This window comes from Diceros bicornis, chromosome 31, assembly GCF_020826845.1.
Source record: "Diceros bicornis minor isolate mBicDic1 chromosome 31, mDicBic1.mat.cur, whole genome shotgun sequence".
Lineage (NCBI taxonomy): Eukaryota > Metazoa > Chordata > Mammalia > Perissodactyla > Rhinocerotidae > Diceros > Diceros bicornis.
The window spans coordinates 21319299-21343468 of NC_080770.1; the positions used below are offsets into that span (position 1 = coordinate 21319299).

General features: G+C 35.0%; 1 protein-coding gene across 1 annotated transcript; it reads right to left on the bottom strand.

Annotated features, from left to right (window-relative positions):
- Window positions 1-4302: 4302 nt before the first annotated feature.
- On the bottom strand, window positions 4303-5160 carry LOC131395795 (olfactory receptor 4C46-like). The gene has a single exon (XM_058527616.1). The coding sequence runs from the start codon at window positions 5158-5160 to the stop codon at window positions 4303-4305; it is 858 nt and encodes a 285-aa protein (XP_058383599.1).
- Window positions 5161-24170: the final 19010 nt, after the last annotated feature.

Below are 24170 nucleotides of genomic sequence, written 5' to 3' on the forward strand. Positions count from 1 at the left end.
TATAATGATAAAAGGATCAACTCATCAAGAATACTTAATAATTATAAATATACATGCACCCAAAATCAGAGCATCTAAATATATAAAAATACATATCAATATAACTGAAGGGAGAAAGAATGATCAATATAATAATATTAGGTCACTTCAGTACCCCAATTTCCATAAGAGATAGAACATTTAGGCAGAAATTCAACATGGAAACAGTGGACTTGAATAACATTATAAACCAAATGGACCTAACAGACATATACAGAATATTCCACCCAAACAGCAGAATACACATTCTTCTCAAGCACACACAGAACTTTCTCCAGGAGAGATCACATATTAGACCACAAAACAAGTCTTAATATATTTAGAGAAATTCAAGTCATTCCATGTATCTTTTACAACCACAGTGTTATGAGACTAGAAATTAATAACAGAAGGAGAATTGGAAAATTCATAAATATGTGGAAGTTAAGCAACACAATCCAAACAACCAATGGGTCAAAGAAAAAAATCAAAAGGTAAATTGGAAAATATTTGGAGACAAATGAAAACGACAGCACAACATACCAAACGTATGGGATGCAGCAAAAACTGCACTAAGAGGGAAGTTTATAGCCTTAAACACCTACGTCACAAAAGAAGGAAGATCGCAAATAAAAGCAATCTAATTTTACACCTTAAGGAACTAGAAAAGAACAAACCAAGCCCAAAGTTAGCAGAAGAAGGAAAATAATAAATATTAAAGCAGAAATACATAACATAGAGACTAGCAAAACCATAGAAAAGTTGATGAAACTGAGAGGTGCTTCTTTGAAACGATAAGCAAATTTGACAAATCTTTATAAACTAAGAAAATAGAGATATGACACAAAAAATTAAATTAAAAATGAAAGAGGAGAATTTACAATTGATGCCACAGAAATAAAATGATCATAAGAGACTATGTCCTAAGAACAATTATATGTTGACAATTTGGATAACCTAGAAGAAATTAAGAAATTTCTTAAAACATACACACTACTAATATTGAATCATAAAGACATAGAAAATCAGAACAGACCAATAAGGAGAAAGGGGATTGGATCAATAGTCAAAATCTTCCAAGAAAGAAAAGCCCGTGACCAGATGGCTTCTCTAGCGAATTCTACCAAACATTTAAAAAATAATTAATAGCAACACTTCTCAAACTCTTCCAAAAAAAATAAATAAATAAGGAAGGAACACTTTCAAACTCATTTAATGAGAACTGCATTACTTTAACACCATATCCCAGCAAAGACACCACAAATAAAAAAAAAGAAAAAGAAAAAGAAAAGGAAACTATTGGCAAACATTAGTGTAGACCTGGAACTCTCTATTCTGCCTCCGAGTCTGTATATCTTCCATAATGAGCTGTCTGTTTAAGTCTTTTGACCATTTTTGATTCAAGTTGTTCATTTTGTTATTGTTGAGCTTAAAGATTTCTTTGTATGCATATTTTTGATAACAATTTTTGATCATATGAGTCTTTTACAAATATTTTTTCCCAGTCTGTGGCTAATCTTCTCATCCCCTTGACATTATCTTTCACAGAGCAGAAGATTTAATAGTAATGAGATCCATTTTATCAATTATTTCTATCATGTGTTGTTCCTTTGGTTTTGTGTTAAAAAGTCATTGCCACACACAAAGTCATCTAGAGTTTCTCTTATGTCATTTTCTAGGAGTTAAGTTTTGAGTTTTACATTTAGGTCTAGGATTCATTTCTAAGTTAATTTTTGGGAAGAGTGAAATATCTGTCTACATTCATTTTCATTGTTTTGCAAGTGGATATACACTTGTTCCACTACCGTTTGTTGAAAACGCTATCTTTGCTCCACTGTATTGCCTTTGCTGCTTTGTCACAGATCAGTTGACTTGTCTAAGTCTGTCTCTGGGCTCTATTCTTTTCCATTGATCTAGTTGCCTTTTCTTTTCCCAACACTGCACTGTCTTGATTACTACTTTACAGCAGTTTTAAAGTCAGGTAGTGTCAGTCCCTCAACTTTGTTTTTCTCCTTCAATTTTGAGTTGGCTATTCTGAATCTTTGACTGTAAAATTAGTTTGTCAAAATCCACAAAACAAATTTCCGGGATTTTGATTAGGATTGTGCTCAAACTATAGATCAGTTTGAGAAGAACTTATGTCTTGACAATATTGAAGCTTCCTTAACCATGAACATGGAGTATCTCACCATTTATTTAGTTCTTTGATTTCTTTCATTAGGTGTTTCATAGTTTTCCTCATATAGATGTTGTACGTATTTTCTTATATTTATGCCAAAGTATTCCATTTTTGTGGGATGCTATTGTAAATGGGAATGTGCCTTTAATTTCAAATTCCATTTGTTCATTGCTTGTATACAGGAAAGTGATTGACTTTTGTACATTAATCTATATCTTGCAACCTTGCTATCAGTTATAGTTTTTTTTGGTCAATTTATTCATCACAATTCCATTGTCTGTCAATTTAGCACCTTTATGCATCTCCTTAAACCATACTTAATCTCCAAATAAAGAAAATACAAGGCCATAAGTCCACCTAACATGACACAACTATCCTGTGTACAACTGAAAACACACCAAGTCTTTCCACAGAAGGGGAGGTAAAGTTCTTGAGTGATTCTTACTTTTCTACTTGATATCCTGTAAGTTAAATGCTGTTCCATCTTCTCAGTTTCCTGATCCATCCAGTGGTCTAAGCCAGAATCTGGGTTTCATCCATAACTCTTCTCTCTCTAGTTTTCAACCACTATTAAGTTCTTTTTTATAACTCCTAAACATTTCTTGTACCTCTCTCTATCTCTCCATGTTATTTTTGGTTCCCTAGATGTAGACAACGAGATGAGGATTTTTATTAAAGTGATTTATATCAAGAAGGGGCTGAGGGAATCTGACTGTGGTAGGAAGAAGAAGGATGTAGTCTCAATTAAAGTCTGGCCTCAGCCTGGAGCCAAGGGAGCACTGGAGTATACATTGTACTACAGAACTGGTTCCACCTTGAGGCAAGGGGACCAGTCTTTTTTCCCCAGTGACAGTCAGTCCCTGATCACTGCTGGGCCCTGGGATGATGGGCATTATACCCCAGGTGAGACAGCTTTCATTTTCTTAGGTATGATGGTCCAGGGGAGGGTGGGGTTGTGAGCTGTTAGTTGCCTGGACACACAGCAGCTGGGTCCTGGCTGTACTGGCCCAGTGAAGGGGATTTGAGCTGGATGCAACTGTGTCCACAACATTCTACATCCTATTGGCACGACAAAAGTTCAGTCCTCCATCTTTTCACACCCAAATAATTACAAGGACTTCCTAACTAATGTTAGCAAGAAGGCAAATGCTTTGTGGAGTATACCCACTTATATAATAAATAGAAATTCCTGTCTAACATTAAAATGTTCTTTTATTTGAGTCATCACTCTTCCTCATGGGTTAGCAGCCTAAGATGGTACATAAGCAATACCAAAAGGTTGTAAAGTCTACAGGGAAATTTGGAAACATGATCTAGTATTTGTTACTTTCCCCTCAGAGTTTCAATGATCTATTGCTTTTATAGCCCTAAAGTAGTTAGACATCATAGTGTTACAGAGAACATATTACCCTCAACTGTGATAAATAAAAATGAATAGAATTAATAATGAAAAATTATTAGAATTTAGTTATAGATAATGAACTAATATATAGTATGCCCAGCACAGTCTGTGGCTCAATAAGTAGTAACTAGTTTAATTACCTTACCTTTCTACCATCATTGCCTGGCAGTGTATCATAGCATTTAGAGCACGGTCTGAGAAATCAGTTAGGTTCTGGTTGTTGCTTTTCAATGTATCTGTTTTGATGACTTCTTCTTTTTGTCAGTTTCCTCACATGTAAAACAGTTTCTACCTCTTTGGATTGTTACAGAGATTACTGCTCAAAACCAATATATGTTATTATTTCTTATATTTTTATTGGAGAGAAAGCCTTTGAATCCATATACACGGATGAAACTAGTAAAACTAAGCCTAATTTGGTAAATTTTTCCAAATATGAAAAGAGTGGTTCTGGGTTAGGTTTGCTCATTTTCTTGAACTTATTTCTGCTCCTCTCAATGTGGAATCTATGTTTCATAGCAGTTAATCTTTGTCTTTATCCCATAAGGATTCCTTGCTGAGTTCATACAAAAAATCCTTTTGATCTTTTCCTTGGTTAAATCAATGTTGGTCTCCAGGCACATTTATTTGTCACCTGAAATAACTTTCTTACTACACAATTTCCTAATGGCATTTTTCATCTGGGCATTTCTCAAGGTATAGATTAAGGGATTAACATGGGGGTTATCATAGTATAGGATACAACAACTGCTTTGTCTATTGATAAAGTAGCTGCAGGTCTCATGTGCTCACATATGCAGGGCACACAGAATAAGACGACCACTGTGATGTGGGAGAAACAGGTGGAGAGGGCTTTGCGCCTCGTCTCCAAGCTGTGCGTCCTTAGAGAGCACAGGATGACCACATAGGAGACCAGCAAGAGGAGGAAGTTTAACATACAGATGAAACCTCTGTTGGCTGAAACGAAGAGTCCTAGAGTGTGGGTATCAGAGCAGACAAGATTGAGCAAAGGATTCAGGTCACACATAAAGTGATCTATGATGTTAGGGCCACAGAAAGATAATCGGAAGATGAAGAGGATCTGTATGGTTGCATGAAGAAAGCCTCCCATCCATGCCACTCCCACTAGCAGGCCACAAACCCTCCAGTTCATGATGATTGTGTAGTGCAAGGGCTTGCAGATGGCCACATAGCGGTCATACGCCATCACAGTGAGCAGGATGATTTCAGCACCTCCAAAGAAATGTTCTCCAAAGATTTGGGTCATACATCCATTGAATAGGATGGTCTTATTTTCACAGAGTGAATCTACAATCAGTTTAGGGGTACTGACAGAGGAATAGCAGGCATCAATAAAGGAGAGAGAGGCGAGGAAAAAGTACATGGGGGATCCCAATGATGGGCTTGCAGTGATGGTGACCATGATGAGGACATTTCCTACAATAGAAATGATATAAATGACGAAAAACACAGCAAATATGATTTTCTGCATCTTCAGATCCTCTGTGAGTCCCAGTAGAAGAAACTCTGTCACATTATTCATATTTTCTATGTCTTTCATGTGATGGTTAATTACATTACCTGAAAAGAAAACAATTGTTGTTAATGTAAACTTGAATTCATTAAACTTATCCATTCTAATAAATATTAAGTGAGCGTGAATTACATTGCATTATGAATTCTTATGAGATTTTTTATGAGATAGAAAAAAAAGTCAGAGTTTTTGAGGATTACTCAAATTGCCTCCCTGGTGAAGATTCTGGTAAGAGTATAGACATGAGAATCTACTGTAAATGAATAGGTAGGAGAACACGTGTGTACACTCAATCGTCTGAGATGACTAAGAGCCTAACTTGAAGTAGTAGATCACATGCAGAGTGGCAGGTAAGCAAGAAAAGGGAGGTAAAACAGGGAGGTAAAGGATGTGAATGCAAAGGTAAGGGATTTTCCCTTTATTTTTAAGAAATAGGAAACCATGGAGAGTAATTGAGAATATGAGTGGAAGGATGAAGAGGAATTTGAGGAAGGGGAATCATTTACACTGCTGTAGCAAAGATCTTTGTGTGTCTTGGATAAAGTGGCCTGAGGTTCATTAAGGGCATGGAAGCCAGACACAGTAACAGGGCATTGGTGAAGGGAGTGTAAGGAAAGTACACTGTAGCTACTGTAAAAGAATTCATTTACTTGTTGTCTACATCCAATAATCAGATAGATAACAGCTAATAATACGTGCTTTTTAATGATTGATGGCTATGTGCATGGCACAGAAGTAAGTGCTTTGTACCTATGATCCCATTTACTCCTGATAACAATCTGCGTGGTTGGTATTGTTTCATCCATTTTGCAGGTAAGGAAACAATCTCAGAGACTTATGTTGATAATGATAGAAACAATTATAATAATAAATAAAAGTGAATATTTAGTTTGCTTTAAGTGTTTTTGCAGACATCTGCCTTTTTAATCCTTACTACAAACCTATGATATGATTACCACTCTCATTTTTATACTTATTTTATACATCAGGAAATAGAAGCATAGAGAAGTTAAGGCTCCTGCCCAAGACCAAGCAGCTAATAAAAGGCAGAGCCAAGATTAGGTCAAGATATATGTTAACTCTTTTTATCCTGTAAACTCTTAACCCATGCCCTACATTGTTACAATTAACAATGTTGAATTACTAATCTCTTTTTTATATGACCTTAATAATTATAATTACTTTAATACTTTTTCAGATGCAAGTGTATATGAAGCAGTCTCATCAGCCAGACACACACACGTGCACCGACACACACACACATACACAATGCCATGTTTGAACTCCCAAAGATCAAATATTGCACTCATTGGAAGTGTTTTTATTTTGACTTTTCCCTCAGATACAGTTCTCCCTTCTCCAATCCCCTTCCAAAGCATGGACCCCCAGACTCTTCTGCAAAATGTTGCAAATGGCTACCACAGTGATTAAGTGTATTCGTTTGAAAACCAGAAAGACCAGACTACAATCCTGATTCTTCCACTTGCAACATCTTTTATCCAGTGTGCATACTTCTTTCCTCACGTATAAAGAGAGAATAGTAATGTCCACTTCACAAGTTTTATGGTAATTGTTTAAGGGAACATATATGAGTATAACCAAGGCAGTGCTGTAGACACACGTAGGGTTTTCATCTATTTCTGTGACTATGTATGCTCTTAGGAGATAAGAAGAACTGACATTATGAATAAAAAAACAAAGAAAGATTTAACCATGCAATAAGCTCAAGATGAATCATCCCGAATTTTACTTTTAAAGAAACTGCACAGACTCATCCATAGCACTTAATCCCAGGAAGGGAGCTCCATGTTCGTGCTTGGACAAAAGAGCTGATGATTTACGTCATTTAATATTAATATTTATGTCTTCTGTGTGTGCAGTGTATTTAAAATTTGTTTTCATTCTCATGATTAGTCTTGGTTACTAAAGGAGGTGCCTCATTGCAAAAGTATGGTGTCTCTTGTCAGAGAGCTGAGTCCTACTATCTGCTTAATTTTGATGAGTCTCAAATTTTTCGTCTGTCAAATTAGGTTAATGATATTTACCAACTATCTTTTGAAGAATTGGAGTGAGCATGAAATGTATTACTATATTAGAAAAGTGTTGAAACATAATGATTACTATATATGAAAAGTACCAATCTTTGATAAGCATCACCATTATTGAAAAACTTACCTTATAGTCTTAGATGATCTTGATATTTGTGGGTGTGCAGAAAAAAATCCATTTTCAAATTGAGCTCATCTTGGGATAGGTAATTTTCAATATGAAATATATGACATGCTGAGAAAGAGACTATTCAGACAATTTAATATCAAATCAATAGTTGATAAGTGTTTTCACAAGTCTAATTCTTTCCTTTTAGCCTAAAGCTTCAAAATATTTTGACCGCAAACCTTGAATTCGAATTTTGAATGGATTCATTTGAAACACTGTGAGGAAATATCTTTTATAAGTGGCTCTGTTCCGTTTGAAAAAGGCATCAAGTGTGGAGGAAACACATTCAAATGGGTCATTCCACCTATGATGAATCTTGTTCTGGAGACATGCACAAAAAGAGACATTTTCACCTTGCGCTGCATGGATATTTAAAGAGGTTTCCGTAAAGATTCAGGGACCTTGTCTTGTATCTGCTACTTTCCCCCCCAGGAATTAATTATCTCCTTTGATAGAAAAGCTTTGTCTTAGAAGCAGGTATTCTCCGATAGCTGTTTTTCACATTCCTCAGAGGGCTATAGAAGTAGACAGAAACTCTAAAAGTCTCCTGATAGCTATCTCTGGGTCTCAGGTGATGACCGATATGGAATATCAGGGAGCATTAGAACGGGGAGGGACAACGAAAACAGAACAGAGTTCCAGCTTGTTCCACGTCCTTGTCATTGATGTGGTTAGTTATTTTCCTTTTAGTCATTCTAGGAGGTGTGTAGTGGTGAATTATCATGGTTTTAATTTGCTTTCCCTGATTACTAATGAAGTTGAGCATTTTTAAAATTTTCATGTTATTATTGGCCATTTGTATATCTTATTTCTTGAAGTTTCTGTTCAAGTTCTTTGCACAATAAGTATTCTTTACATATTCTAGATACAGATCTTTTCTCATATGTATGTTTTATATATATAAACATAAAAATACATATTTATTTACAAAATTTTGTATACAAATTTATAAATAATATTTTTGTATTTGTTAAAAATGTATATATGCAAAAATATATGAAATTATATATATGTATTTTATTATTTATTTTATTTATACATAAATATATATATATAAAGTTTACTATTTAAAATATTATATATGTATATAATATTTTCCTAGTCTGTGGATAGCCTTTTCAATTCTTAAACAGTGACATCAGATGAGCAGAAGATTTAAAATTTGGGCAAGGTCCAATTTGTAATTTTTTCTTATGGTTCTTGCTTATTGAGCCATATGTAATAAATAGTGATATACCTCAAAGTCAAAAGTATTTCTTCTAGAATATTTATAGATTTAACTTTAACATGTAGATTTTTAGGTCTCTGACTCGTAAGTTAATTTTTGTGTATGGTGTGAGGTAATGGTTGATGTTCATTTTTTTCCAGATGCATATCCACTCATGCAGCACAATTTGTTGAAAAGTCTATGCTTTCCCCGTTGAAATATCTTGAATCTTTATAAAAATTCATATAGTTAGTCTATATCTGGAAGGCCTATTATATTTCAATGATTTACATGTTTATCCTTATGTAAACAGCACACAGTATGGACTGTGGTAGCTTTATAGTTAAGTCTTGAATTTAGGTAAAATAAGTACTCAAACTGTGTTCTTATTTTTTAGAATAATTTGCTATTCCGGGTTTCTTTAAAATTTGTATATTTCTATAAATATCAGAATAGGTTGTCAAAGTCTCCAAAAACATTGTTTTGTTTTTACCAGATTGCATTGAAATTCAAAAAGTAATATGGTAAAAATATTGAGTCTTTTAATCCATCGACATAACATATCTCTCCATTTACTTATATATTTAGTTTTTCTCAGCAAATTTTTCTGGTTTTCATCTGCGGGTTAGGACCTCTACAAATACATATTTTTAAAATATATTTTAAAAATTTATCCCTCAAATTTTGTGTTTTTAAATAGTATTTTGCATAAAATTTTGTTCTAATTTAAATTTCTAATTGTTACTATTATAGAAATGCATTTGATTTTTTATATTGACATGATATCTTGCGAACTTGCTAAATTTATCAGACCTATCAGATTTTTTGTAGAAGCACTTAATATTTTTTACCTCTTACCACATTCATGCTATCTGCACTAAATATAGTTTTACAATTTTGCTTCTTCCTTTCTAATACGTATGTGTTTCATTTCTTTTTCTTACCTTGTTGCAATGGCTGGGATGTAGAGCACAATACAGAAGGAAAGTGGCGAGTGGGCAGCCTTGTACTGTTTCCAGTCTTAGACAGTATTCACCATTATGTGTGATGGTAGTTGCAGGGTTTAAACATGTGCCTTTTCATCAGGTTGAGCAATTTCCTTTATATTCTTCACTTGCTAAAAATTTTTAATGTAATATCATATATATAAATTAAATTTATCAATTTTATTCATTTATTAAAATGATCTTGTGATTCTTCTTTTTATTGTATTAGTTCAGTGAATTACGTTTATTGATTTTTAAATGTTAAACCAGCCTTTTTTTCCTGGGATAAATTCCATATGGTCATGGAGAATTATTATTTAAAAAAAAATTGATGGATTTTATTTACGGGTATTTTGTTTAATATCTTGGTGCCCATATTCATAAGGAATATTTGTCATTTTCTTTCTGATAACGTGACGACATTTAAGCAATGTTGGCTTCATAGACTGAATTGCAAAATGTTCTCTTCTCTGTTTTCTGAAAGACTTTGAGTAGAATTTGTATTATTATTATTTTTTAATGTTTTGTGGAATCCGATATTGCATTAATTGGGCCTAGAGTAATTTTTGAGAAAGATTTTAACTTCAAATTTAATTTCTTTAACTGATACAGGATTATAGATTTGCCATTTCTTTTTCAGTCAGATTTTGTAATATTTTTCGAAAATATTGGTTAGTTTTTTTTGTTTGTTTTATTTTGACTTGCAGTATTCATTCTCATCCTATATTACTTATTCTTCCTTTTCTTTTTTTAAAAATCATTTTATTGAGGTCATGTTTGCTTTTAACATTCTGTACGTCTCAGGTGAACATTATGATATTTCAGTTTGTGTATAGTCTGCATCATGTTCACCTTCAATAGAGTAGTTTTATTTCGTCACCATACATATGTGCCCTTTTAACTTTTTTGCCCTCCCCCATCCCCATCCCCTCTGGTAACCAGCAATCTGTTCTCCTAATCTATGTGTGTGTTTGTTTATCTTCCAAATAAATGAAATCATACAATATTTGCCTCTCTCTGCCTGACTTATTTCACTTAACATAATACCCTCAGGGTCCATCCATGTTGTCACAAATGGCAAAGGTTTGTCTTTTTTATGGCTGAGGAGTATTCCACTGAATATATATGCTACATTTTTATCCCTTCATCCACCAATGGGCACTTGAATTGCTTCCACACCTTGGCTATTGTGAATAATGCAGAGATGAACATACGGGTACGTATACATTTTTGAACTATTGATTTCACGTTCTTGGATAAATACCCAGTCGTGTAATAGCTGGATTATACTATATTTTTATTTTTTATTTTTTGAGAAATCTCCATACTCTTTCCCACAGTAGCTACACCAGTTTGCATTCCCACCAGCAGTGTGTGAGGGTCTGCTTTTCTCCACAACCTCTCCAACACTTGTTATTGCTTGTCTTTTTAATTATAGCCATTCTCACAGGTATGATGTGATATTTCATTGTAGTTTTAATTTTACACTTCCCTAATAACTAGTGATGTTGAACATCTTTTCATGTACCAGTTGGCCATCTGTATATCTTCTTTGGAAAAATGTTCATATCTTCTGCCCATTTTTTGATCAGGTTGGTCTTTTGTTGTTGTTGAGTTATAGAAGTTCTTTGTATATTTTGGAGATAACCTCTTATCAGATATATGATTTACAAATATTTTCTCCCAGTTTGTGGGCTGTCTTTTCACTTTCTTGATGGTTTCCTTTGTTGTGCAGAAGCTTTTTGATCTGATGTAGTCCCATTTCTTTTTTTTTTTTTCTTTTCTTTCCCTTCCCTAAGTAGACATGGTATTTGAAAATATACAGCTAAGATTGATATCCAGAAGTGTACTGCCTAAAATTTCTTCTAGAAGTTTTATGCTTTCAGATCTTACATTCAAGTCTTTAATCCATTTTGAGTTAATTTTTGTGTATGGTGTAAGATAACGGTCTACCTTCATTCTTTTGCATGTGGCTGTCCAGTTTTCCCCAAGACCACTTATTAAAGAGATTTTTCTTTCTCCATTGTATGTTCTTGGGTAATTTGTCAAAGATTAGCTGTCCATAGATGTGAGGTTTTATTTCTGGCTCTCAGTTATGTTCCATTGATCTGAGTGTCTGTTTTTCCACCAGCACAATACTATTTTTATTACTATAGCTTTGTAGTATATTTTAAAATCAGGAATTGTGATGCCTCCAGCTTTGTCATTTTTTTCAGGATGGCTTTGATTATTCAGGGTCTTTTTTTTGTTTCACATAAATTTTAAGATGCTTTGTTCTATTTCTGTGAAGAATGTCATTGAAATTCTGATTGGGACATATTAAATCTGTAGATTGCTTTAGGTAATATGGACTTTTTAACTATGCTTATTCTTCCAATCCATGAGCATGGAACATCTTTCTATTTCCTTATGTCTTCTTCAATTTCTTTCAACGATTTCTTCTAGTTTTCAGTGTATAGGTTTTTCACCACCTTGGTTAAATTTACTCCTAGGCATTTTATTCTTTTTGTTGCAATTGTAAATGAGATTGTGTTCTTGATTTCTCTTTCTACTAGTTCATATAGAAATGCAATAGATTTTTGCATGTTGATTTTATACCCTGCAAATTTCCTGTATTCATTAATTATTTGCAATAATTTCTTGGTGGATTCTTTAGGGTTTTCTATGTATAGAATCATGTCATCTGCAAATAGTGAGAGTTTTACTTCTTCCATTCCAATTTAAATCCCTTTTATTTCTTTTTCTTGCCTAATTGCTCTGGCTAAAACTTCTTCTACCATGTTGAATAAGATTGATGAGAGTGGGCACCCTTGTCTTATTCCTGTTCTCAGAGGAATAGCTTTTATTTTTTCACTATTGGGTATGATGTTGACTGTGGGTTTGTTACATATGGCCTTTGTCATGTTGAGGTACTTTCCTTCTACACCCATTTTATTAAGAGTTTTTATCATAAATGGATGTTGGATGTTGTCAAATGCTTCTCTGCATCTATGGAGATCATCATGTTATTTCTATTCTTCATATTATTAATGTGGTATATCACATTGATTGATTTGTGGATGTTGAACCATCCCAGCATCCCTGGAATAAATCCCACTTGATTGTGGCATATGATCCTTTTAATGTATTGTAGTGTTTGATTTGCTAATATTTTGTTCATGATTGTTTTTTGATCTGTGTTCATCAGCATATATCGGCCTGTAATTTTCTTTTTTTCTTGTCCTTGTCTGGTTTTGGTATCAGGGTAATGTTTGACTTGTAAAAGTAATTAGGAAGAGTCCCATTATATTCAATTTTTTAGAATAATTTAAGAAGGATATAAATTAAATCTTCTTTGCATGTTTGGTAGAATTCTCTAGAGAAGCAATCCAGCCCTGGAATCCCATTTTTTTGGGAAGTTTTTGATTACTGTTTTAATCTCTTTGCTTGTGATTGGTCTATTCAGATTCTCTATTTCTTCTTGATTCTGTTTTGGGAGGTTGTATGATTCTAAGAGTTTTTGCAGTTCTTCTAGTTTACCAAGTTTGTTGGTGTATAGCTTTTCATAGTATTCTCTTATAATCCTTTGTATTTCTGTGATGTCTATTGTAATTTCTCCTCTTTTTTTTTTAGGAGGATTGGCCCTGTGCTAACATCTGTTGCCAATCTTCCTCTTTTTCTTTTTTTTTTCCTCCCCAAAGTCCCAGTACATATTTGTGTATCATAGTTGTAGAGTTGTAGCTCTTCTATATGGAACGCCACCTCAGCATGGCTTAATGAGCGATGAGTAGGTCCACACCCAGGATCCAAACCAGCGAACTCCAGGCCACAGAAGCAGAACATGTGAACTTAACTGCTATGCCACCAGACCGAGCCCTTTCCTCTCATTTCTGATTTTATTTGAGTCTTCTCTCTTTTTTTTCTAGTGAGTCTGGCTAAGGGTTTGTCAATTTTGTTTATCTTCTCAAAGAACCAGCTCTTGGTTTCATTAATCCTTTCTATTGTTTCCTTAGTCTCTGTTTTATTTATTTCTGCTCTGATTTTTATTCTTTCTTTTCTTCTACATACTTTGGGCTTTGTTTTTTCTTGTTTTTCTCATTATTTTAGATATAGAGTAAGCTTATTTATATGAGATTTTTCTTGTTTTTTGAGGTAGGCCTTTATTGCTATAAATTTCCCTCTTAGTACCACTTTTGCTGCTTCCCATATGTTTTGGTATGTTGAGTTTTCCCTTTTCTCCAGGTTTTTTGATCTCTCCTTTGATTTCTTCATTGATCCAATAGTCGTTCAGTAGCAAGTTGTTTAGTCTCCACCTGTTTGTAACTTTTCCAGCTGATTTCTTGTAGTTGATTTCTAGTTCATACCATTGTGGTCAGAAAAGATGCTTCATATGATTTCAATCTTCTTAAATTTATTGAGACTGCTTTGTTTCTCAACATATGGGTCTATCTTTGAAAATATTTCATGTGCACTTGGGAAGAATGTGCATTCTGCTGTTTTTGGATAGAATGTTTTATATACATATAAAGTCCATCTGGTTTAGTGTATCATTTAAGGCCACTGTTTCCTTGTTGAATTTCTGTCTGAATGATCTATCCATTGACGTAAGTGAGGTATTAAAGTCTCCTAATATCATTGTGTTACTGTCATTTTCTCCTTTTAGGTGTGTTAACAGACCTGCTCCACATACTTTGGTGCTTCCGTGCTAGGTGCATATATATTATTAAGTGTTATGTCTACTTATTGGAATGTCTCTTTTATCGTTATATAATGCCCATCTTTCTCCCTTGTTATCTTTTTCGTCTTGAAGTCTATTTTTTCTGATACAGTTATGGCTACTCTTGCTTTCTTTTGGTTGCGATTTGCTTGCAGTATCATTTTCCACTCCTTCTCTCTGAGCGTCCATTTGTCTTTAGATCCGAGATGTGTTTCCTGGAGGCAGCATACTTTTGGGTCTTGTTTTTCAATCCACCCAGCCACTCTGAGTCTTTTGATTGGTGAATTCAATTCATTTATATTTAGAGTGATTATTGATATATGAGGGCTTAATACTGTCATTTTATCTTTTGTTTTCTGATTGTTCTCTATTTTCATTGTTTCTTTTTCCTTGTATTTCTGACAGTCAGTTCAGTTTGGTGGTTTTCTGTGATGTTTTTATCAGCATTCTCTTTATTTATACTTTGTGACTCTGCTCTGATTTCTTGTTTTGTGGTTACTACAAGGTTTGTATGAAAGAGCACATAGATAAGATAGTCCATTTTCTGATAGCCTCTTATCTCCATTAGCTTATGAGATTCCATCCTTTTCCTTTTACCCTTCTATATTTTTGTTGTCACAAATTACTCTTTCTTGTGTTGTATATAAGTTTGTGACCAAACTGATGTGTTTATAGTTATTTTTGATGCCTTCTTTCCTTTTATCGTTTATGTTATAATTAAATGTTTACTAACCTATTCTGATATAGAGCTGCAATTTTCTGATTTTTTTCTGTCTATTTATTTCCTTGCTCAAAGCTTTGTAAACCTTTGTCTTTTTGTTTCAGGTAGGAGGGATTCTTTCAACATTTCTTGTAAGGCAGGCCTAGTGGTGGTGAGCTCCATTAACTTTTGTTTGTCTGGGAAAGCTTTTATTTCTCTGTCATATCTGAAGGATAATTTTGCTGGATAGAGTATTCTTGGCTGATAGTTTTTGTCTTTCAGTATTTTGAATATATCATTCCACTTTCTCCTAGCTTGCAGGGTTTCACCTGAGAAATCCAGTGAAAGCCTGATGAGGGTTCCATTGTAGGTTATATTTTCTCTCTGGCTGCCCTTAATATTTTCTTTTTCATTGACTTTTGATAATTTTATTATTACATGCCTTGGAGAAGGTCTTTTTGCACTGAGGCAATTAGGAGTTCTCTTAGCTTTAGGTACTTGCTTGTCCAGTTCCTTCCCCAGGTTTGGGAAGTTCTTAGCTATTATTTTTTTGAAAAAGCTCTCTGCTCCTTTCTCCCTCACTTCTCCTTCTGGGATACCTATTATTCTTACATTACTTCTCCTAATTGAGTCATATATTCCTCATAGAATTTCTTCATTTTAAAAAAAATCTTAATTCTCTCTCCTCCTCCGTGTGAATCATTTCTTGATTTCTATCTTCAAGCTCTTTAATTCTCTCTTCCATATGGTCTGCTCTATTTTTTTTAATTTTATTTATTTATTTATTTTTTTGTGAGGAAGATCAGCCTTGAGCTAACATCTGCCAGTCCTCTTTTCTTGTTGAGGAAGACTGGCCCTGGGCTAACATCCATGCCCATCTTCCTCTACTTTACATGGGACGCCACCACAGCATGGCTTGACAAGCGGTGTGTCAGTGCACGCCTGGGATCCGAACTGGTGAACCCTGGGCCGCTGCAGCAGAGTGCCTGCACTTAACCACTTGTGCCACTGGGCCGGCCCCCTGGTCTGCTCTATTGTTAATGCTTTCTATTTTATTTTTCATCTCAGTAATTGTGTTCTTCATCTCCAGCATTTCTACTTTTTTGTTTGTTTGTTTGTTTCCATCTCTTTGGTGAACTACTCCTTCTGTTCATTAATTTTATTCCTGATCTCGTTGAACTGCCTCTCTGAGTTTTCTTATTACTCATTGGGTTTCTTCAGGACAGCTATTTTGAAGTCTCTGTCAGTTAGATTGTAATCTTCTGTGACTTCAGGTTCTGGAGAGTTGTCCTTCTCCTTCTGTTCTGCTGTGTTATTGTAGTTCTTCATGATACTTGTTGAATTGATCCTCTGCTGGTGCATGTGTGGTAGTAACCACATTTCTTATTTGGGTTTGGCTTTGGCTACTTTGGTTCTGAGCTGTTTCTGGTTGTATTTGAGTGCCTGCACTTTCCACCTTCCACTGACTCTGCCAGAGGCATCATCAATGCCCTCCTTGTGCCACTTGTGCCTCTGTGGTTGCTGGTGCCTTGCTGCTTTAGATGTCACTGCAGTCTCAGGTGTTGCCAGCAGGGTCACCTGGCTGCAAGCACTTCTGCTGCTTCTGGGGTTGCCTGGGTCTCATGTTTCAACACTTGCTCTCTGTGGGGTCTCCACGGTCACACGTGCTGCTGCCCTATGCTCCAAATGTCTGATGCTCCTGGGTTATATTGGGGTGCTGGCAGCACCACAGCCAGGGGTGCTGGGTTCACAGGTGTTGCTCTTGCTGTCAGGGATCCAGGTTCTTATATGTAGCCCCTGCTGCTGGTAGAGCCAGTGGCATGGGTGTCACCACTGGGGCTGAGTCTCAGGTTCTGCTGTGGTTCCTGAAACCTCAGGTCACAGGTGCCACTTGCCACTGCTGGGGGAGGAGAAGGGGCTAATCTGTAAGTGTTGTTGCTGCTCCTGTAGTCTCTGGTCACTGGTGTGTGCCGGTGTGTTTTTTGAGACCTCATGTCAGGGCACACTTCTACTGCTTGAGAAATTCACATTTTGGTTGTTGTCCCCACTGCTGGAGAGACCAATGCCACAGCCAGGGGCGGAGGAGGGGGCTGGGTCACTGACACCACTATGTGTCCTGAAGCATCAGGATGTGTGCATCACTCACCACCATTGGGGGGGCAGGAGCCACAGCTTCTGGTTACTGGCACTGGCATACACTGGTCGTGTGCTCTGAAACCTCATATCAGGGCACTCTGCCCCCATCAGGGAAATTCACATCTTGAGTGTTGTCCCCACTGCTGGAAATACCAGCACCACTGCCAGAGACAGGGTCACTGGCACCACTCTGTGTCCTGAAGCCTCAGGACATGTGTGCCACTTGCCACCACTAAAGGGGGCAGGGGCCAAGCCACGAGTGCAGTGTTTGCCCTTGCAACCTGTGGTCACTGGTATGTGTGCTAGTTTGAGGATCTGCATTTTTGGTTACCACCACTGAGGGAGGGAGGGGGGCTACTCCCCTTATTCTATTGCCCCCTAGAAGTCCAGTCTGCCCACCGTCAGATGTGTAGATGCATGGATCACTCTGGTGTTCTGGTGCACAGGGAGTCCGTTTTTGGTTACTGGATGTCTGACTGGTTGTGATTTAGAGGGGAGAGACAAAGAGAATGACGCACTCAGTCATGATGCTGATGTCACTCCTGAAAATATTGGTTTTTAAGTTCTTAAATTTACTCAATTTAATTTGTTCATAGTATTTCCTACTATCCTGCTAATGTCTGTAGAATCTGTAATGCTGTAGCTATTTCACTCTTGGTATGAGGAATTTGCCTATTTTTTCTCCTTTTTCCCCTCTCCTGTATTTCCTCTCTCTCCCTCTCCTCATTATTTTAGCAAAGACTTTATCAGTTTTGTTGATCTTTTCAAAGAATCCACTTTTTGTTTCATTGATTTTTCCATTGATTTTTTATTTTCTAATTCACTGATTTCTTTTCTTATCTTTATTATTTCCCATCTTTTATTTACTTTCTGCTTAATGTTCTTTTATTTTTCTAGATCTATTGGTCAAAGCCTTTGGTCATTGATTTTAAATGTTTCTTTGATTTTTTTTGTTGTTGTTGTTAAGAAGATTGGCCATGAGCTGATACCTGTTGTCAATGTTCCTCTTTTTGCTTGAGGAAGATTGTCTCTGAGCTACATCTGTGCCAATCTTCCTCCATTTTCTATGCTGCATGCCGCCACAGAGTGGGCTTGGTGAGTGGTGCATAGGTCTGCATCCAGGATCTGAACCCATGAATCCTGGGCAGCCAAAGTGGAGCGTGTGAATGTAACCATTACGCTGCCAGGCCAGCCCCTAAATATTTCTTTTTAGACTATGTACATATATCCAAATTCCCTATGAAGACTTTCATTGCTTCTGAGAAATTCAAATATGTTGTGAATTCCATTTTATGTATTTCAAAAAGTTTTTAGTTTGTTTTCTGAATTCTTTCTTTAATTGAGGTAAAATTCACTTAATGTAAAATTTATCATTTTAACAATTTAAAATGTACAGTCTATTGGCTTTTGGAGCTTTTACATATTGGGAAATCATTGTAAATGTCTAATTTTAGAACATTTTCATCACCCCACTCCAATGAAGCAGTAAATTACCATTTCCCCCTCTCCCTAGCATCTGAAACCACTAATCTGTTTTCTGTTCATATGGATTTACTTTTCTGGACATTTAATATACATATTACCAAACAACGTGTTGTCTTTAGTCACTTATTTTGCTAAGCGTGTTTTCATGGGTCATCCATGTTGTAACACGTGTAAAGTACTTCGTTCCTTTTTATGATGGAATAATAGTCTACTCTATGGGTATACCACAAATTTGTTGTCCATTCATCAGTTGGCAGAAATTTGTTTTGTTTGGACTATTATGAATACTGCTGCTGGGAACATTTGCATACAAGTTTGTTTGAACATCTGTTTACATATTTTAGATATATATATAGGGGAGGAATTGCTGGGTCTTGTGGTGATACTATGTTTACTCTTTTGAGGAACTGCAACTGTTTACTCCCAGTTCTACACCATTTTACAATCCCATCACCAATGTCCATGTTTTCCAATTGCACCATATTGTGCCAAAACTTGAGAATTTCTTTTCTTTTTCTGTATTATAGCCATCCAGTGGATGTGAAGTGGTTTCTCATTTTGTTTTGATTTGCATTTCCCTAATGACTACTGATGTTAAGTATAGTTTCATATGTTTGTTAGCCATTTGTATATCTTATTTGGAGAAATGTCTATTCAAATCCTTACACATTTTTTAATTAGTTGTTGGACTCTTTGTTGAGTTGTGAGTGTGCTTTACATGTTCTCAATGCAAGACGCTTATTGGATATGTGGTTTGCAAATATTTTATCCCAGTGTGTGGGTTTACTTTCACTTTCTCAATAATATACTTTGATGCACAAGAGTTTTTAATTTTGTTACAGTCCAATTTATCTCTCTTTTTTCCTTGTGCTTTTGTTGACGTATTTAAGAAACCACAGCCTAATCCAAGGTCATGAATTTTGCCTAATGCTTTCTTCTAAGAGACTCCACCTTAGCCTTCACTTCCTGCTTTCACAGAGCCTAAAGGTCAGTGGGTGATGAAAATTTAGTGTCTTGAACTTTTCTGAACATGTATCCAGCCCTGGTGATACGCATGGTGTTCTAGATTCCCTGGTACACACAGGAGTTTTTCAAAGCCTTTTTCCTGCCCCTTGTCTCCTCCCTCAGCCACATTCCTCCGAGGTTTTTCAATCTCTCTAAGGCCTTCCTTATCTTATCCTTTGTTTCAGGCTCTTGTGGTCAGTATATTTTCCTTTAAGTGGTTTTGGTAAAAACTTCCCTGGAAGTCATTCTAGTAGAGAAATTTCCAAGCCACATGAAGCAAAGTTCAGCCAGTGAGCCAATTCTTCAGGGAGTCACCATAAAATTCAAAACACACAATCACAATTCTTTGAGATTAAGGTCTGCATTGTTCACTCTGGCACCAGCAAGGTACATGAGGAATGTGGGCCACCATCCATTGCTGCCACTGAGCTGGGACTTGGGAAATGGTAAGTTAAAATGCCACAATGTTCTCTTTCCAAAATTTATTAACTTATTTCTTCACTAAGCATTTCCCTGGCTGTTGTAGCTTCTTGATTAGGTTCCATAATCCTGAAACTTTGGGAAACAGTTTAGCAGTAATTTGAATAGCTAAACATACACCTACCATATGACCCAGACTTTCCATTTTTAGGTATTTACCAAAGAATAATAAAAGCTTATGTATATACAAAGACTTATACATGAACATTAATAACAGCTTTATTTGTTACAGCCAAAATCTGTAAATAATCCAAAACTCTACCAATGGGCAAATGAGTAAGCAAATTGTGGCATAGCCAAACAATGGAATACTACATAGAAAATTATCAGAAATTTTAGTTACTTGATATTCTATTCTCTAATACTGTAAATTGTCTCTATTTTAATTGCATTTCTTATTGTTAGTTGATGGTATACAAAATTGTAAGTGAATTTTGTACATTAATCTTATATCAGAGACTATGCTGCTGTACTATTTCTAATAAAATCTATAAAAGTTTTGGATTTTCTATGTGAATGTGCATTTCATCTGCAAATAATGTCAGTCTGTTTCCTCCTTTCCATTTCTTATGTATCAGATTTTTGTCTTATTGTGCTGATTAAGACCTGTATCACAATGTTGAATGAAAGTAGTGATAGGAATGAATATTTTTCTCTCATTTTTGATTTTAAAGGGAATGTGTATAACTTAATCCCTTTTGGTTAGTGTTTTATGTAGGATTTTTAATAAATATTATGTTTCAGTGTTATGAAACTTTCTTAATATTATTAATATACTTGGGAGTATTAATATGTTAATCACTTAATGTGATAAGCATTTAAGTTGATTACATATTTTTATAGATATATTAAAATAATCACTTATTTTTCCTTTTAATTTCTAATTTTATAAATATGTTTATCAAGATTATAATAATAAACAATTCTAGAATATCTGGGATAAATTTGACTTGGTAATGGACCATTAATTTTTGTAGAAAGTTAGAGTAAGTTTGTTAATATTTTGTTGTCTCAATTTTTTTTTACAGTCTCAACTTTTGAGGCAAAAGGATCAGTAATTAATTGTATTTCCTTGTAACAATAGTCTTGCAAAAGAAAGAAATGATAGTTTGCTTTTTATTCTTCAATGGAAGATTTTGTATAGAAATAGGATTATCTATTTTGGAAAAATATAGTAAAATTTTGTAAATCCTTCTGGTCTGGTATTTCTCTAATGGAATTATCTTTAATTAATCATTTTTCTTACTAGTTATAGACTAGACAGGTTTTATAATTCTTCCTGAGTCACTTTTGGTAATAATTTTTTCTAGAAACACCTTTTTGTCTGCATTTTCAAAATTACTGGCTTTTAATTGTTGGTATTTTATAGTTCTTTAATCTCCTTTTTAATCTGTAGTTATATATGCCCTCATTAGTATTATTTATTTGCCTTTCTTCTTTTTTTGATCCACGTTTCTCAAAGTTCAACTATTCTGATAAGGTTTATTTCAAAGATCCAAATTTTGATTTTGTTCCTCTTTTCTTTGTACATTTTTCCCCATTAATTTCTACTATGATTTCTACTATGATTTTCCTAATTTCTTTTCTTCATGGTTCTCTAAACTGTCTTGTCTTCTAAACATAGAATCCTTTTCAGGTTTTCTTTTTTCCTAATGTAAAGGTTAGAATTTTTTTAAAAACACCACTATTGCTGCATGCTATAATCTTTGACATATAGTATGGTCCTTTTAGTTCAATTATAGGTTTTAAAATTTTCTAGTATGATTTATTTCTTAACAAATTAGATATTTAGCAGGGTATAGTTTTAATTTTCAAAAATTGTATATGTGTGTATATCTATATCTATATCTATCTGTATCTATTTCTAGATTTACACATAACTTTTATTGTGCTCAGAGTTTTGTATAATATCACTTCTTTAAAATATGTTGACCTAAAGCAATCCTGAGAAAGAAAGAACAAAACTGAAGGCGTCACGCTCTTTGATTTTAAAGTATACCGCAAAGCTTTAGTAATCAAAACAGCATGGTGTGGCCAGAAAAACAGACACACAGACCCATGGAACAGAATAGAGAGCCCAGAATTAAATGAAAACATTTATATATAGCTAATATTTGACACAGGAGCCAGAAATATACGATGGAGAAAAAAAATATTTTTCAATAAATGAGATTGATGGGGCCAGCCTGGTAGCCTAGTGGTTAAGTTTGTGTGCTCCGCTTTGGCGGCCTGGGGTTCACTGGTTCTGATCCCAGGTGCAGACCTACACACCGCTCATCAAGCCATGCTGTGGCAGCATCCCACGTACAAAGTAAAGGAGGATTGGCACAGATGTTAACTCAGGCACAATATTCCTCAAGCAAAAAGAGGAAGATTGGCAACAGATGTTAGCTCAGGGCCAATTTTCCTTACCAAAAAAATAATAATAAAAATAAAATAAATGGGATTGTGAAAACTGGGAAGCCACATGCAAAAGAATTAAACTAGACCACTATCTTACACCATGTACAAAACTTAATGTAAAATGGATTAAAGACTTGAATGTAAGACCTGAAACCATAAAACTCCTAGAGGAAAACATAGACAGTATGCTCTTTGACATCAGTCTTAGCAAGGAAACAAACCACCACCAACAAAAAAAGACAGCCTACCAATTGAGAGAAGATATTTGCAAATCACATGTCTAATAAGAGATTAATATTCAAAAAATATAAGGAACTCATACAACTGAAGAACAACAACAACAAAAAAAACTCAATTAAAAGATGGACAGAGGATCTAAACAGACATTTTTCCGAAGAAGACATACAGATGGCCAACGGGCATATAAAAAGATGTTCCACTTCACAAATTATTAGGGAGATGCAAAACAAAACCACAATGAGATATCACTTCATGCCTGTCAGAATGGCTATTATTAAAAAGACAAGAAATGAAAAGTGTTGGAGAGGATGTGGAGAAAAGCTAACACTCATAGACTGCTGGTGGAAATGTAAACTGGTGCAGCCACTATGGAAAACAGTATGGAGATTCCTTAAAAAATTGAAAGTAAAACTACCATAGGACCCAGGTATTTCACTTCTGGGTCTTTATCCAAAGAACATGAAAACACTAATTCCAAAAGATATATGTGCTCCTATGTTCATTGCAGCACTATTCACAATAGTCAAAACTTGGAAAAAACCTAATTGCCCATCAACAGATCAATGGATAAGGAAGATGTGGTATATATATATAAATATACAATGGACTACTACTTAGCCATAAAAAAGATGAAATCTTTCCACTTGCAACAACATTGATGGACTTGGATGATATTGTGATAAGCAAAATAAGTCAGATGGAGATAGCAAAATACCATATGATTTCAGTCACTTGTGGAAGATAACACAACAGCAACAACAAAGCAGCACATCTATACAGAGAATAGATTGGTGATTTACCGGAAGGGAAGAGGCACTTGGGGTGGGTGAAAGGGGTAAAATGGCACATACCCACAGTGAGGGATGGCAACTAGACTTTTGATGATGAACACGATGTAGTCTATACTATATTCGAAATATAATGATGTACATCTGAAATTCATATAATGCTATAAACTAATGTTACCTCAATTAAAAATAAATAAATAGTTAAATAAGTAAAATAAAATATTTTGAGGCCTTTTTAATGATTTAATGATTAATTTTGTAATATTCTATATGTGCATGCAAAGAATATATCTTCTTTGTTAGGTGTATAATTTTATATATGCTTCTGTATACTTTTAAATTGTGTTATTGAGATCTTTTGTATCCTTCTTGAGTTAATTCCTGAGTTACATATCAGTAGTTGAAAAAGGAACATTATAATATCCCGCTATGCAGTTGAAATTTTACTATTCTTCATGTAGATTTATCTTTGTTCCAGCGTTTTGAGACTATCTTAAGTGCACATATGAGTCAGAATCACGAAGCAAGGAGAAGACTGAGTCCAATGCCACGACTCAAGGTGATATGGTAAGAGATTATTTTCAATGTGTGGGGAACTGTCAGAAAACCACAAGGTATGCAATACCCTGGGGCCAGTAGGAGTTGAGTATGTTAGAGTACAATGCATGTCAAGAAAGGCAAACAGAGTGGAAAC